At 38.4% G+C, this 16,289-nt stretch overlaps 1 protein-coding gene across 1 annotated transcript in view; it reads left to right on the top strand.

The window, feature by feature from the left end:
* Window positions 1-16,289, top strand: part of nphs1 (NPHS1 adhesion molecule, nephrin) — a 51,008-nt gene that overhangs the window by 17,489 nt on the left and 17,230 nt on the right. The window contains exons 4-10 of the mRNA XM_032555871.1: window positions 3,753-3,875; window positions 4,474-4,555; window positions 8,487-8,590; window positions 10,850-10,971; window positions 12,412-12,583; window positions 13,911-14,068; window positions 15,859-16,000. Coding sequence (XP_032411762.1) covers window positions 3,753-3,875; window positions 4,474-4,555; window positions 8,487-8,590; window positions 10,850-10,971; window positions 12,412-12,583; window positions 13,911-14,068; window positions 15,859-16,000 — 903 coding nt within the window. The remainder of the gene's footprint in view (window positions 1-3,752; window positions 3,876-4,473; window positions 4,556-8,486; window positions 8,591-10,849; window positions 10,972-12,411; window positions 12,584-13,910; window positions 14,069-15,858; window positions 16,001-16,289) is intronic.

Here is a 16,289-nt window from a genome sequence, read left to right as displayed (position 1 = left end):
ATCTGATTTTCATCCTACACGTTTGCTCAACATCTTCCCAATGAATCGTGAAGGAAAAGGGGGAAGAAAGCCAGGGGAGAAAGGATAAGCTAAAAAAAGAGCTTTGTTTCAGCTGCTTTTATTGCCAGAGATCACACACCTGAGACTTACAATGCGTGCATATGTGTAAGCATGAGTGTGTGTTTTTATGCAAAATAAAAAAAACCCTCGAATATGCACCAGTGCTGATGTGTGTGAATTTGTGTGTACTTTTCCCCTAGAGATAAAACTGATGAGTGCAGTGTGTCTGCTGTTAAGAACTCAGATCTCCATTATTTTCCGTCCTATTCAGCACAATCAGCTTTTTAGAGACTGCTTATCTCCTCGGCCAGCATCATTCGGAGAATCATGTTAGTGTCACATGTTAGACCGTGCACACACTTAACGCAGAGCAAGATGACAATCTGCATATTTCCTTCACCTGTATCAGTTTGCTGGGTAGCTGCGCAAATCTGCATGCACTGTAGATTTCAGTTTATCTCTGGGTGTTTGTTCAGCAAGGAGCAAAGAAAGTAATGTGAATGAAGGAGAAGGATAGGTGGGAAGAGCTGCTTATGCATTTTAATGTGCATCTGCTAATCTGGTTCTTATCTGCTTTATCCATCCATCCGTCTGTATTTGTCTAATAATTCAGATTCTGCTGCTCACTGTTTGTCTTCTGAACTGCAGGAACAAGTCCTTGCATAATCTATTTTTGTGTTCTTCATATGTACCTTGATGAAAGCGAGAGATAAAGAGGGCAAGGGAACGCTAAAGAAAAATAAATGACTGGTTTGTAGACTAAGGAGGAGCTGTAGGGTTAATTAGAGAAACTGCATGTTTGTTTTTTATGATTAGCTCTGGGTGCATGTCTGAAAAAAGTTAATACTTTTTAAAAATTATTTATTTATTTTATTTATGTATGTTTATCTCCTTTCACCATTGAACAGATACAACAATTGGCTAGTTCAACAGCCATTGGACCTTGTGGTCACTTTGCGGTGACAACATGGGGAATGGATATGTTGAATAGATGTAAAGTGAAAGAAAAATTGTATGTTTTTTTTGCATATAGTAATTTGAGAAGTTCAGCTAGTATGGAAAGTATGTGTGTCAACCCCCTTTTGTAGATCTAGACTAGAGGCTGAAGTATTTGTTCATTTTTCAAAATAAGTCTGTCCAGTTGTTTGAAAGACATTGAACGCTTCAATGTTTTTCATAAAAAAGTCTTCCTTTCCTTATGGCTCAGGTCGAGCTATTTTGCACTGAAACTTAACAATTTCAGTCTCTGTACTTGTTGAGTTGGCAGATGGATGTCTCAAAAGTTGGTAATTGAAGTGAAAGGTGGGTCTCTAAACAATAAGATAAGGAGGTTAAAATCTGTAAATGTAAAATTTTCAGATTTTAATTTTGAAAAACAAAAGCATATGATTTTCCTTTGCTTTACGATAATGGACTGCTTTGTGTTAGTCCATTGCACAAAATCTTACTAAAGTACATCAAAGTTTGTGGTTTTACATGACAAAATACTGCGTGAAAAAGTTCAAGGGGTATAAACACTTTCGCAAGACGCATATATGCAGGGATTTGTCTGAATGGGTAACTTTCTCCTGACCGTGCTGATCTGATCACATGGTGTGCCGGGGTGTACGTGATGGATGGCGAGATGCAAGTTCCAAGTCCAAGACAGAATACACCTTCCTCCTCACTTCTGCAGTTTAGCTGCAGTGGTCAAGAAGGATTGCATTTAGGGGAGCGAGGTGGGCCGGGGGATGATGGAGTGAACAAGAGGTACAAGGGACAGGATGGTGTTTCAGGGAGGGAGGAAGAAATTAGAAACCTGCCTGGCTCATTTGCGAACATATCATTATTCTTATTTTTAGGATTTGTTGGGCTGCCAGATGCTCCTCAAGCACAACAAGTGATGCGCCCATGTGAATTGTGTTGCTGTGAGTAGATTGAGAGTGCAGCGGCTGTCAATAGATGCATGGCCTAGTCTCAGGGAGGAGGAGGAGGATGAGGGGAGAAAACAAACAAATGCATCTCATTATTGTGGCATGCGCCTCTGCAGTGCTCTGGGTAACCCATCACAGTCCACACAGATTCAATTGCTTCTTTTAAATCAGCTTGAAGCTGCAGCCACATCTCATCTGTCTCAATAGCAGACCAGAGCATGTGTGCGACTCTGGATACTGCAACAGCTCCTCCTAGTGGTGTAGGATAGATTGTATGTGGTGAAAAAAGGTGGAAAGGAGCTGTTTGTTTAATGGCTGGCTGATTTGGCCAGATTTATATTAATCGTTGTAGGAGTGCGGAGCAACTACACCTTATGCTGACTTTTCTCTCTTGACATATCATATTATTTCCGTCTTCACCTGTGTTTCCTATACATCCCAACTCTCGGCTTTGTTTCTCAGCTCAGACAGCCTCTGCACTTGATCTCTGATGAAAGAAAAACAACCTCCACTGCAACCATGCTCTCCATGGCTCACCCACTCTCTCAAAGTTGGCACAATAGACGAACATTTTCTCTGTAGTTTGTGCGTGACATAACAGAGTTTTTTTTTGGTAGGAGCTGATAGATCTGAAGAATCTCTTTGATAATTAGGCTGGTGGCAGATTTCTCAATTCACTGCCAAACGATTCTTGGTCCCTTGTGGTGAAAGCTATGCTGTTGTTCTCCTTCCTCTTTTTTTTCTTACTCTGGAATTCCTAGTTATGGTCATATAAAAGAACTGAAATGTTGAATAGGAGATACGTGAAGACTGCTTTGGCCAATCCAGAAAGGAAGAGAGAGAGAAGTTTGTTGTGATCTGTATAGTGTATTAGTGAATCAGTGTTTTTGCCTATTTCTTCTTGCTCACAAATTGAACTCAAACGCAGTACTACATCAAACCTCACTATTGTAAATCACTCAAAATTTTAACAGTAAGGCAATCTTTTCACCTTTAAAATTTGTTATAAAGTGTTTGAATATCAATGATATGCATTGCGTTGTAGCTCTGTATGTGTGTTTAGGTTTCACTTCAGGGAAGCTTTGTTCAAGATGAATTGGCATGTTAGTTTTCAATTCAGGTGAGTTCAGTTTATTTACTGTAAAAACAAAGACAGAAAACATAAAGTTAGCACTTGAAGTAACAGTGAATAATGCAAACTGGAGAGTAGTAGCAAAAGAAAGTAGAAGAGTAAGGATAAGGGATCAGTTTGTGGCCCTGCAGCTGAAGCCAAGAGCAGCATACCAGCAGAGATAGCTCAGGACAACCTCACACCTTAGGATGATGAATTTCTCCATTAAACAGAGTGTTTTGGTGGGGATGAGGATGCAGTTTTGCAAAACTCCTTTCTTAGTGGAATGATGAACAGTAATCTGAGACATTCAAAACTGTTGATTTTACATCTCTATAGCATTACCCCTGACCTGCCTGGTTGTGTGTTCCTTTGGCTTCATTAGGCTGATAGTTCACTGATGTTCCTTGTAGAGCAGTTGGATTTATAGGTTATCTCCCTAATTAGGCAATTTTTGAATTGGTTCTACTTGATTTTCTTTAGGGCCATCAGAGAGAAAAGGGATAGAATACAAGCGTACTCCATACTTTTCTAATTTTTTCAGTTAAAAAATGATATGTTTCATTTGCATCCACTTCACAATTATTCATCACTTTGTGCTGATCTATCAAGGCATTGTAATATTGACCTTGAAGTTAATATGAAAACAAATTGTTTCATGTCTGCAGTTCCCCCATCGAAGCCGTATTTTACCACGGATGTGACAGCACCCTGGGTGGCTGGAAAGAAGTACATGGTTGAGTGCGTGGCCCCTGACGCAAAGCCTGGAGCTGATATCACTCTGTATAAAGGTGAGAGCCTTTCTAGCTTTCCAGCTGATTTCAATCTGACAACAGCTTAGAAAAGAAGGGTTGCAGCCCTTTTAAAATATTCTGCATTCAGGATCTTCTATAGGCCGTGACCTGAATGTTCAAGCGTGAATACATTTTGGAGGATGGAATTCAGTTTAAAGCAATAAATTCTGAGTTTTTTATATTTCTGGAATAGGAAACGAGACTCTGTGTGGGAGGACATAGCCTGAGAATTTGAATTTAAAATTTCCTCCTGACTTTACAATTACTCTTACAGTGTATATCACAAGTTTCTAGTTGCTCACTTAAACTAACTAGAGGCTACACTGCATGGGGCTAAAACTTTGTAAGACTACCCTTTTGTTTTAGATGAAATGAGGTCAAAAGGTATTTCATTCATGTGCATCCTGATCTAGTCATAATTCAGCAATGGCTGTTTTTAATTCAGACACATTGAAACAAAGATGGTAGGATTCCTTATTTGCACATTTCAGTATTCACTACTCTAGTTAGAGCAACACTGATGCATCTGACTCATGTGAACACATCTACAGACTCGTCTTATTTGTGCATCTCCTCCCCACTGTGTCTTTTCTAGATGGAGTCGATCTGACAGGTGCGACGTCTTTTACCACATCTGGCTCAAAGGATAAGCTTCTGAACACGCACGCTGAAGTAACGTATGTGTTCCACCGCCTGCCAGATTCACTCTCCTCAACCAGCCCGCTCAATCTCCCCCCCAGCCTGCCTGGGCTTCTTGTTTTCCTTGTTTTCAAAGTGTTCTTATTTTTCCATCTGTCTTTGCGAATACAATGAATCTCAGCGCGTACACAAGTCAACTGTTACTTGCCACCGCTCGATTGAATTAGCTTCTGTCAAATGCACGAAATTACATTGCAGCAGCGAGACAGAGCTGAACCTCGCCGGTTCACCAGGTGCCTATACATTAAACAGGGGCATAGATTGCTTTAATCCTGTGCCTCTCCTCAGTGTCAGAGATAATAACCTCTTGTCATATTCTGAGATAACATTTGCACTGAGGAGCTGTGCTATTGTCTAGCCCTCCAGAGTTGGAGCCAAGGTCTTAAGCAATATTGATGTTCTTTCTTTATAATCACAGTGAGCATGCAGAGCAGCAGGCCTTGTGGGATTTGAACAGATGTCATTGTACTGTAGTTTTATTTAAAATACATTAACTGAAACCCAAACAAGACAAGAGTAAAAGTTATTATGAAGGTTTCTGTCTGCATTAGACTGCACATTTTTTGATTTATTGACACAGAGACTCACAAGCAAAATGTTATTTTCTCCTAAACAAAAAAACAGACCAGTTCTCAAGCTATCTCATTTGTTGTCTAAGGATTCTCTACCTACAAGCTTTCATTATCTTAAAATGGTTTGCATAATGCTGACCTTATGGATGCATAGACACACCAAGCTGACAACAAGTTACTGCACTTGACCGGTTTTGGCTTGCATGCTGGTTGCTGTACACTATAGGTCACTAACTGGCCAGCTGCAATCTGGGACTCCACCCAAATAGTCTTTTTTGAGTCCTGATGGACTAGTAAATTTTAATTGAGCAACTTAATTCTAACAAGCACAGTTTTGCATCAGATGGTTTAGGTCATTTAGACTACAAAGCTTTCCCCTCGTTCCTTTTAGTTTGTTTTACTTCAAGAGTAGAAGTAAAAACAAATACACAGTAATATCATAGATGAGCTTGGAAATTGCCATTGCTTGCCTTAAAATGACAGAAATTGGCACGGAAAATTGAACTTTGAGGCCAAAAGAAATAATTAATTTCTTGGAGAACTGTAGTTGAAATGTATTTAAATACCCTTGCTTTGTACTTTCCTATTTTCTTTTCTGTGATTGTCAGATCCATAGTTCTCAAACTGTGAAAATACACCAGAATAAATGTAAGTATTTGGTAGGTAAATAGAAAGAATTTAACTGTGATGTAGAGCAAGTGGAGATTTTTCCATGAATGTTGTCTCGGTGAGTCGCTCCTTGAGTCAAAATGTCAGAAACCATCTAAATTCCGGGGGCACGATGAAAGGCAGTGCAGTCTGGATGTATGCTTTAAAATACATCCTATAAAATAGTAAAATAGATCCCCTATTCTCAGCAGTAGGTAGGGGGCACCAGCTCTGCATTGACTGCACATGAAAAGCAATGGAAGACTTGTTAAGGACACAACTGACAGATACTTTGTATTTTTTGATCTGATGCTTTTGCACTTTTCTTTTCTAATGCCACCTTGTGCACTTCCCAATATGTTCCATGTTAGCTAGTTTGTCAGAAGCATCGACAATAAAACTTCTGGTACCAGCTGAAGTGGATGATGGTGAACTTGGTACAAGTGCTGTTGGTGTGTAATGCCGTGTTTCATTTACCTCTGAAGTCTTAATCTGCACCTGGAAATGACATTGAACTCAAACTAGCCATTTAATAGTTTCAAGTTGAAAACCAGTGGGCTTTGCTAATTAATTTACTCATTGGACAGTCTATAGCAGACCCCTGGTGTTTGAAGGAATTAAGAAATAGAGTTGTCTGCAAATAGCTAAAATCTGAAAATGTTTGAGACCCCCCCCTCCAAGAATTATTATACCTGCCTATTTTAATAGTTCAGACAACAAATATACCTCTCTTGGATGTACAGCCAACAAGCACTAAAAAAAATAAATGGTCCTCGGCAAATGGCTGCAAACGCCAATCAAAAGAGGAATTATTTGTTTGCTAACTCTGTGGATATGCACGCAACTTGACTTCAAAAAGAGCCGACCGGCCTATAAAATTCTTTCTGTTAATTTTTCAAATTAAAACTATCAATTTTTATCTTCGAAGTAAAAACAAAATCCATAGTCACATTTTTGGAGAGCTTACTGTATTTGCATGAATACAGCCACAGTTACTCATGTTGTTCCAACATGAAGGAACATTCTTCTTTTCTCGTTTTTGTGCGTATAACATAACACAACAAACTAAGAAAGTATGTTTGCTTGTGTGTTTTAAAAGGTTTCAGTGTTTAGAAAAAGTGGTATTTATAAAATGTTGAGATTCCTCAGTTCAGATCATTCAGTAGTGCACAAATCACAAACAGAAAAAAAAAGTATGATGGCTAACTCTTCCACTCATATATAACTTCTGATTTTGATTTATTGTGTTAACATAGTGTATGGAAAGAGAGTTCATAAACAAAAGTAGTGAGAAGTAAGAAAAAGTCGGGGCTGGTGCTTGGAGAGCAATTTGTTATTTTCGTTATTGATTTGTCACTGGTTTGGAAAATTGAAACTGGAAGGTGTTTCCTATCTTGGTTCAACACCTTACAATATTTCACTTTTAAGAAGGTGTAGTAAGCGTATGTTTAAAGCGACAAATTAAATTGGTCTTATTTTCTGTGTATTTGGATGATCAGTTTTCAAATGAAGCACATTTGACTGACGCAAGGAGAACATGACTTACTTACTTTGTTGATAACCTAGGCAGGGCACACAACTCTCACTCGCTTTAGTTTGAAGTATTTACACTCCAGAGTTCAGTTCACTGTTATTTAAACATTATTCCAGTAAAAGCAGGTAGGTAATGGTAGTTTTGGATCAAGTTCAATTTCCCCTTCTCTAATTTGTTCCTCCATTTAATACTTTTCCATCATCCTAAATAAGTTTAATTTTATCAAAAAATATATTTTGGGGCTGCACAGTGACATCACTGTTGATTTGTAACAAGAAGGTAAAGGGTTACAGTTCAAGCCTTGGTTTTTCTGCATGGAGTTTGCATATTCCCCCTGTGTATCCCGTTGAATCCCATCTCTCGCCCATTGACTGCTTGAGATGGGAACCAGCACCCATTGTGACCTTGCAAGAATAAGGGTGTTAGATAATGGATGGATGGAAGTTATATTTTGTACATGTAAACAAATCATTTCATCTCTTTGAAACTAATCAGTGCATGTCATTGGTTTAAATAGTCTTATAATTCAAGTAGACATGAAATGTGCCCAAGATGGGTGCAAATTTATGCATGGCTGGAATTTAATACCTCCCATCAAACAGCTTTTTTTTTGTACCACAAAAAATATAAGTATATGTAAATGTATGAAATGGCAAAAGAGCCGAATTTTTGGCATGAGTAATGTGATATAGTTTTCTTGCAGGTTTAGGCTAAATATGGTCAAATTTAGTACAAGTACACCACATACAGTCTCAAAAAAGTATATCTCTCAAGTTAGCAGATTGTGTAGCCTGGTGGTCTAGAGTGGGAGACTGTTTAAAGCCTCAAGAAACCTTCAGGTGTTAATTTAAGAGTTAGCAGATTTTTATATATATTCTCATTTTTTTGATAAACTGAAATTTAGATTTTTCAGCAGCTGTAAGCCATAGTTATCAATTAAAAAAATAATAATAATTGAAATCCATAACTGTGTGAAAGAAATCTGTAAAATATAGTGTCATTTTCAATTGTATTACAAAAATAAATTAAACTGTCAAGGACTTTCCTACACCCCTGCAGGTCTCCAGTGTTTATCCATATCAACTAAAGAGAACTATGAGCACCGTTATTCTTTTAAACATGTTATTTTTTTCTTTTTTGTGTTACCTCTGAAAGGGTCACTGCTCTGAGATCTGACAATGGGAGAGAGTTGACATGCCAGGCCAACAATGAAGCCGTTTTCCAGCCGGTGGTGACCACAGTGACCATGAATGTGTATTGTGAGTGTCTGCTTCTTTTCTCAAAGCATACACTCATGCAGCTACAGGCACACTCAACTACACAGGAGTCCAGGTGCCCTCGGGGAGGCCCGCAAGGCATCCTGTCTTGTGCACTCAGCCTATGCTAGTGGTCTGAGAAGAAACATTCGACTTGAAGGCAAAGTCAACACCTGTTTAAAAAAAGACAAAAACGAAAAAAAATAAATTAAATCCCCCCCTATGGACCCAATTAATGATTGGTAGGGTCATAGTAAAATCTTTTTTTCTTTCACTGGTACAGTGGAAAACACAGAGCAGTGTGCAATTACATTTTCATTAAGTCTGATGTATCATGTTTGACACAGCTTTTGCCCCAGCCTTAACCCAAAATACACCAAACGATTATTAGACCAGCCCAGATGGATTATACAAGCAAGGCTTCTAGTGAATTTTTTAATAGCATTATAATAACTAATAGGCTAATGGAAGCCAAGGCCACCTCAGATATAATAAGAAATCCAGCCTTAACTAGCCCTGCAACGTTTGTGTTCATCAGCTCAAATTAAATTTAGAATGCACAGAGGCAGAAAGTGCCTTTTTCCTCGTACTGATTTCACAAACCATTTGACACCATGGAAATAGAACTTCTGCTGAACCGCACAAAGGTTAGCTGGCACAAATGCTGTCATTTTCCCATATTGTTGTTTAATTTCCCTTTTGCTTTCGTTTGGCATTGCAACTGCGAGAGCCTTTGTTTCTTAATGCATGAACCAGCGTGACCTGGCAGCTATTGTTTACCACAGTGGAGTTTATATTTTATACTGCTGATCAGTTATACTGCTAACAGTTAAAGTAACTGTTAAGATGTTTTTCCTCTTACAATGTCTTCAAGCTAGGAACACCCTCCAGTCCTATATCTTCAAAGCTGACTGAGCACCCTGATTAACCTCTGTCCAGTCTCAACCCCTTTGTAGTCAAAATCTGTGCTTTTGTTTAAACTAACCTACCCTCCCTTCCTTTCCATAAATAATATGCTCTCTCTGTGGTAAAGTGCTAATATTGCAGAACGTGGGACCTCTGCTGCGGTATTACTCAATGTGCCAGCCCATCAAAGCCAGCGCGGTGGCCATTTTCTGCCAGCCAGATTGTCAGCAAGGTGGCAATTTTTCATGCTGGCCCAGAGTCTCCCTGAAACGGATTGCAGCAATAACAAAAGCCCATCCTCTTTTAATTTATTTTACTGCATATATTTTATTCAAGCTCAGCTATAATTTATTCATATTTCACATTGTCTTATTACTGTTTGAACATCTGTTATTTTTCTTTATGGTCTCACTGTTCCCCTTAATTCTTAATGCTTTCATCAGATCTGGACTTCTCTTACTAGTAGCCATGTTGAATGGGACCAATTTATTAACTTTCTCAACAAACAGGGGTACTCTCCTCATTATTTCATTTCATATAGTAATGAAATGTTTAGTTATATGACACATCTCCCAGCAAAAAGTGCTGAACAGAAACTTAAAAAAAAAAAATACATCAAGGTTTTGAGATGTGTATGTGTGGTGACCCAAATGCATGCAGGAGCATGCAACTTAAACCAAAACACAAAGTGACACCTGGTGGAACTGTGTGTCTGCTGAGCTCATCATATAATCTATTTCTCTGTCCATTGGCCCTAAGAACAATGGTAAATTAGTTAATGGAGGAGCATTGTTGTGATGAGGCACTGAAGGAAAAGTATTATTATAGTATATTAAGTGTTATTTTTTACTTGGCTGTGCTATATAAAACTTTATATAAATATAAAACTTTCATATGACTAAATATAAAACTTTCATATAACTAAAATAGGAATCAAATTGGTCTTCATTCAGTGAAGTTAGTCACAGTCACTAGAGTATTGAATAATTTTACTACAGTAAAAACAGCAATACTTTACAGTGTAGTAAAACTTCTAGATGTAATTTTTTCCCCAAAACTTACTCAAATAAAAGTAACTAAGTAAATGTAACTAGTTACTACTTACCTTTGTATAATATCAACATAAAGATGTTTAGAAAGATTAGATTTTTTTTATTTATTTAATGTGAAGTCATAGAAGGGTAAAGTATGAAAAAGCTAAGTTCCTAGAACTGAACCTTTTGGGGCCTCACATGCCACTTATTACTTGTATGGAGTGTCAGCAGATACCAAATTTATTCAGTATATTTTGATTCTTTACTTAAGATTCAGATTTCTCTGAGCTATTGCTATTTTTGTCTCTCCCTCTTCTGACAGATCCTCCTGAGCCTCCATATATTATTGGTTTGGACAGAGACGTGGTTAAAGCAGGGAGTTTGCTCGTGTTGGAGTGTGTATCCCATGGTGGAAACCCCCTGGGCACTCTCCAATGGACTAAGGTAAATCCTCTTAGCCATCTGCGAAATGAAGCTTTAAAAAAAATCACTCTGGCTAAATGAGTCATTTTATTTCACAAACCCTTCCAGCTCTAGAGTACCTTATTTTCCCACCTAAGTTGTGAGTCTCTGTAACCTTTTGGTTTCATCTCTGATTAAAGTTATCCTCTTCTAGCCTATCATTTCATATAGTCCGTGTCTTGGTAGTAATGCAGTTGTGCCATATTCTTTCCATTTTCAGATGATGAATTCAACAGGTCTCTATGAGATGTTGAAAGAGCGGGACACACGATTTATGACTTAACTCTCCTCGCAGTGGCTTGTGAGGTTATTTGAAGCCACACTTTGAGATATTATCATTTTGTCTTACAGAAATGAATTGCCTTTATCACGTCGATAAAGACCAAGATCAGCTGATTGTTTAGCTGTGCATATAAAAATAATTATATTCTGGTACTTTTTTTTTTTTTATATGCAACCTTTTGGGTTGCATGTTAATACACCATTTGACTGCATGTTAATGCAGTCAAATGGTGTAAACCAATAGCCACACAAGAACTTTATTTATTTATTTTTAATCCAAACAAAAAATAAAATTTATATCACAAGCTGATGCTATGTATTTCCGGTGTTTAACACTGTCAGCGCAAAACTGCAGCTCCAACAGAAATCGGCAGCGTTTCTCTCTTCTTTATTGTTGACTGTTCTTCTGACAGAGGAGCTGTCTACAGAGGTGCTAAATCACGGTCATTCTGCCCCAAAACGTAACACATGTTCCTGGCGCTGCTCGCGATTAAACTCATAATTACACCTCTCTGTACCGAGCAGCTCTCTGACAGCAGACGGCATGGCCGCGGTCCACAGCGAAGATATAAAGTTGTTTGGAGTTCGCCGAGGTAAATCTCGAGTTAATCAACAAATATGGTCAGCTGTCAATCAAACTGCTTTGTCTCAGTAGTCTGTTGGGTGTGACTAGTACTACCACTGAAGAAGGTAGGAAAATCTGAGAACAGCCATACAGAGTGGCACCGGATCCACTAATGGAAAATGAGTCTGACTGGGGCTTACAGGACCAAAACGTTTAGAGACGCTCTAGTGGAAAAGCACCATTACAGACAAACAGACTATGCTTATTATTTAGGTAACTTATGAAAGGACTGCAGTTTGCTGTGATGAATTTTATTTAGGAGCATTATAGTAAAGGGGTTGAGTACGACCTTAAGCCACAGTTTTCAGACATTAGAAGAAATTTGAGTACCACATGTTGTTTTTCACACTGTTTGCAAACATGTTGAATTTTACTGATTTTTCACGCCCTTTGGAGTTTGAGGAGATAACATAAAAAGAGAAGAAACAGTTTAACTGATCTGAAAGCTTTTGCAAGTTTCCATATTCAGACATGCTGCCATCTTCTTTTTCCCCTCATGTTCATCCATCTTACAGGAAGGCGAAGTTCTCTCAACAACCTGGGGAGAGCAAGTTGTGGGCCAGAAGTCCAGAAATATCCTCAGACTAAAGATCACCCCTGCTGACAACCAGGCAGAGCTGAGTTGTGAAAGTGCCAATATTGTCTCCCTGTCTCCTCAGTCCATCACCCGCAAAATAACAGTGTTCTGTGAGTAAAAGCAGAAGTCACACAATACCCTTTTCAGGTCTTACTTCTAATGGTTTATTAAAGATTAAAGAAAAAAGTTATAAAAATCTCGGAGTTCCAGCTAAAAAAAAAAGAAAGAAAGAAAAAAGAAGTCTAATGTTAATATCGTTAATGAAACTAATGGCTATGGTAGCTGAAGCCAATATTTCTTACTGCCTCCAGACTAGCATTACTTCATGGTTCTTTCGGAGCTCTTGCATTAATTCAGTTCAACTTCTTAACTGCACAGTCCTGAGGCTCTACAGACGACACTTAGAGCAACTGTAACAACCATAGTTAATAGATTATACTTTCTTCTCGGAATATAAAATGTTTACTTCAGCAACTATTAAACAAATATGGAGTTATTATCCATACGACTTGCTGCATTTGACCTGATTTTAATCTTAAGTTCTTTCTAAATGATGCGGTATCTTATGTAAAACTTTATTTAAAAAATATGTTCTGTATGTCAGTGTGGGTGAAGAGTTGTATCAGTGAGCCTGCTTTTGCCCCCCAACATGCTCTGAAGTCATCATCCCTTCAAGTCATCCATTCAGGGATGCTGAAAATGAACTGCAGACTGTTTGGGTGTGCTCAAGGCTGCGACAGAAGCTGCAGGGCACAGAGTAAGACTCCCTGCTGGAGTTAAATATATATATATATATATATATATATATATATATATATATATATATATATATATATATATATATATATATATATATGTGTGTGTGTGTGTTTGTCTTTATATTTATTAATGTTTATACATATATTAATTTATGTTTAGAAATTTATATATATATATATATATATATATATATATATATATATATATATATATATATATATATATATATATTGAGAGAGAGAGATAGAAAGAAAGAGAGGGAGTGCAGTAATGTGGAATATGGGATATGCACAAATGTGACAACAAACTGACACACATGACCCACCTTCTTCTCTGAACCTGTCAGCTCAGACCCCCCTCCCCAGCCTTTGTATTGCCCTGAAGGATTTATACAACTGCATCGTATCGCCTGCAGCGATTGTACCCTGTCTCGCCTTCTGGTTAAAATGAAGCAGACTTTAGAAACCACAATGAAAAAACCCCCAGAGAAAACAAGTTGCCACTCAAAGTGATTTTCACTCTCACCCTTGATACGAGCTCTGTGTCTCACATCCTAAAATAGTTGCGCTGCCGCTGTGATCAGAATAGGGAGCTGTTGAATGTGCTGTTCGCGGGGTGATATTTTTCACTGACTTATCTTTGTGTGCTTGCTTGTGGATGTGTGTGCTTTCTCATCAGTCGGTCCTGCGAAGCTGATGCTGTCGGGTTCGCTGGAGGCCATCGAAGGGCAGGAGTTGACTCTGAGCTGCCATGCGTCCTCGAGTAATCCCCCCGTCCACATTCGCTGGTGGCTGGGGCACAAGGAGCTCAGCAACACCTCTGTCACAATAGAAGAGGTGGGACTGGATGGCACACAAATACACAAAGAGTGTATGTTTCTAACAGAGCTGGTAGTCAGGAAGAGTAATGGAATAAAAAAGGTTTTATAGTTCTGGTCAGGAGCTGACAGACTGGTGGTGGGCATGAATGTTATATTATTTAGTCATATTGATCAATTGCTCACTTTTGGTGGGATCATTTATACATAATACAACTCAGGTGGTGTTTAAAAAGCAAGAAATTGGTGCATAATGATGAATGCTGTTGGATTTCTCTAACAGCTTTTGTCACTTCACTTTTGGAGCAGGAGATCATTTCTCTTTATCTATATAGAGTAACAGTCTGCTGAAACACAAGAGTAAGTTATAGATTTGCACCTTGGTTCTTTGATTGTACTTGACTATCCCAACGACCATCCTGGAAGTTTGGATCAGATGGTTGAAAGTTTGATTTCCATAATTTCGTTAATAATCCCAATAACAAAAAAAATGAGAACTTGATTTGCTTCCTGATCTGTCCAGGAAGCAGATCTTCTCCTCAACTTGCTAACAGCTACTAAGCCAAAAATTAACCTGGCTGGATGTATATAGATGTCAAACCTATCTGAATAATTTGTTTTTGTACAAATCCACAGTAATTCAAACTTGTTTGCCAATTTTATTTTGTTTTTAAAGCACTTTGAAGCTATGTTCTTTTTTGCCTTGTGATGGATCGGTGACCTGTCCAGGGTACACCGCCTCTCGCTCGTTGACTGCTGAAGATATGTACCAGCAGATATGTACCTAAAGATAAGCGTGTAAGATAATGGATGGATGGATGGATGGATATGAAGCTATGTGTTGTACCACCTTCATACCCATTGAAATACATCATTATGAGCCCAAATTAATATGACGTCTATGCCTATGGTGACAACAACAACAACAAAAAAATCTCTGATCAAACCTGCATCTTAAAATGTTTTCATGCAAGCAGAAGACAGAAAAAGGCTGTGTTTATGTTCCTCTTTTGCCTAAAATGGTCTAGAAGGCATGAATTTTACTAGACAAGCAAGCACTTCCTGCTTAATCAAGCTTCTTATTAGGGTAGCAAAAGACCCTCGACTGAATGAAAAAGAATCCCCAATATGAAATTTGACCTCATGTGAACCCTGGTAGATGAAAGCAAACAGTACAACCGTGAGCAGTCCCCGAATAAGCCCACTGCAGCTTTTGCAAATGAGTCAGCCAATTCGAAAAAGAGTATTTCGTAGCTCCGCTCCTCTTTTGTGTACGTTAATAAGATCAAAGTGAATAAAAGCTGACACAGAAGATGAGTATTATTAAACAGGCTCTTTATTCATCTGGCAGCAGCATTTCCATTTGATCTTGCGCGAGGCACTCTGTGGGCTGCATGTGAGCTTTAATGCATGTGAAACAGTGGGAAGTTAATGAAGACTGACGCGCCTGTTCACTGTCTTTGTTAGTCTTTCTGACTGTGGCTTTTACCGTAATCACCACAATAATGGCTTTAATAACCAGATGTGCTGCATAGGCATGACCACTATCAGGCAGGTGCAAAATGACACTGTGCTCCATTTATAATGGGGTGCAAAGCGGGGGGAATCAGATGAATATGCTTATTTATCACAGACCATGCACAACATCAGTCATTACAGCAGCTAATTTGCCATCTGTATTCACAAGACAAACCAGGGAGGTTGGTGGCTTTTTTCTGCTTTTTGTCTCGCTTTTTCACAGCTGAGGACGACGGACAAAGCCTGCCTGTTTTCTTCATCTTAATTGTTGCGTGCTCTTTGTGTCTGCAGGGAGAGAACGGAGGGATAACAACCACCTCCAATGTGACCCACCAGGTCTCTCGGGAGGAGAATGGACTGGAGCTTACCTGTGAGGCCTTTAATAACGGCACACATCTCTCCAAAATCCAGGCCGCTAAGCTCACTGTATACTGTAAGTAATCATAATCACATTGAACAAGTTATTTGAACAAACAAAACAAAACAGTGCAGTTGGATTTCATATAATCAGCTACGATATCAAAACATTTTTAATTTGTCTAATTGGTTTTTTTGTTTTCTAAGAAAAAAACCACATTTATCACTACATTTAAAAATGTAAGACTTTTACCACATTTATCTTTTTACAGCTACAAACATTTGTTACAGTGAGAAATTAATCACTGAAAATCACTGAAAAAAACCTTGGAATATAACTTATAATATTTGCACAGGGAATAAGC

This window comes from Xiphophorus hellerii, chromosome 3, assembly GCF_003331165.1.
Source record: "Xiphophorus hellerii strain 12219 chromosome 3, Xiphophorus_hellerii-4.1, whole genome shotgun sequence".
Classification (NCBI taxonomy): domain Eukaryota; kingdom Metazoa; phylum Chordata; class Actinopteri; order Cyprinodontiformes; family Poeciliidae; genus Xiphophorus; species Xiphophorus hellerii.
Note: the sequence above shows the minus strand (reverse complement) of the source record. Positions and strands in the feature narration are given on the sequence as shown.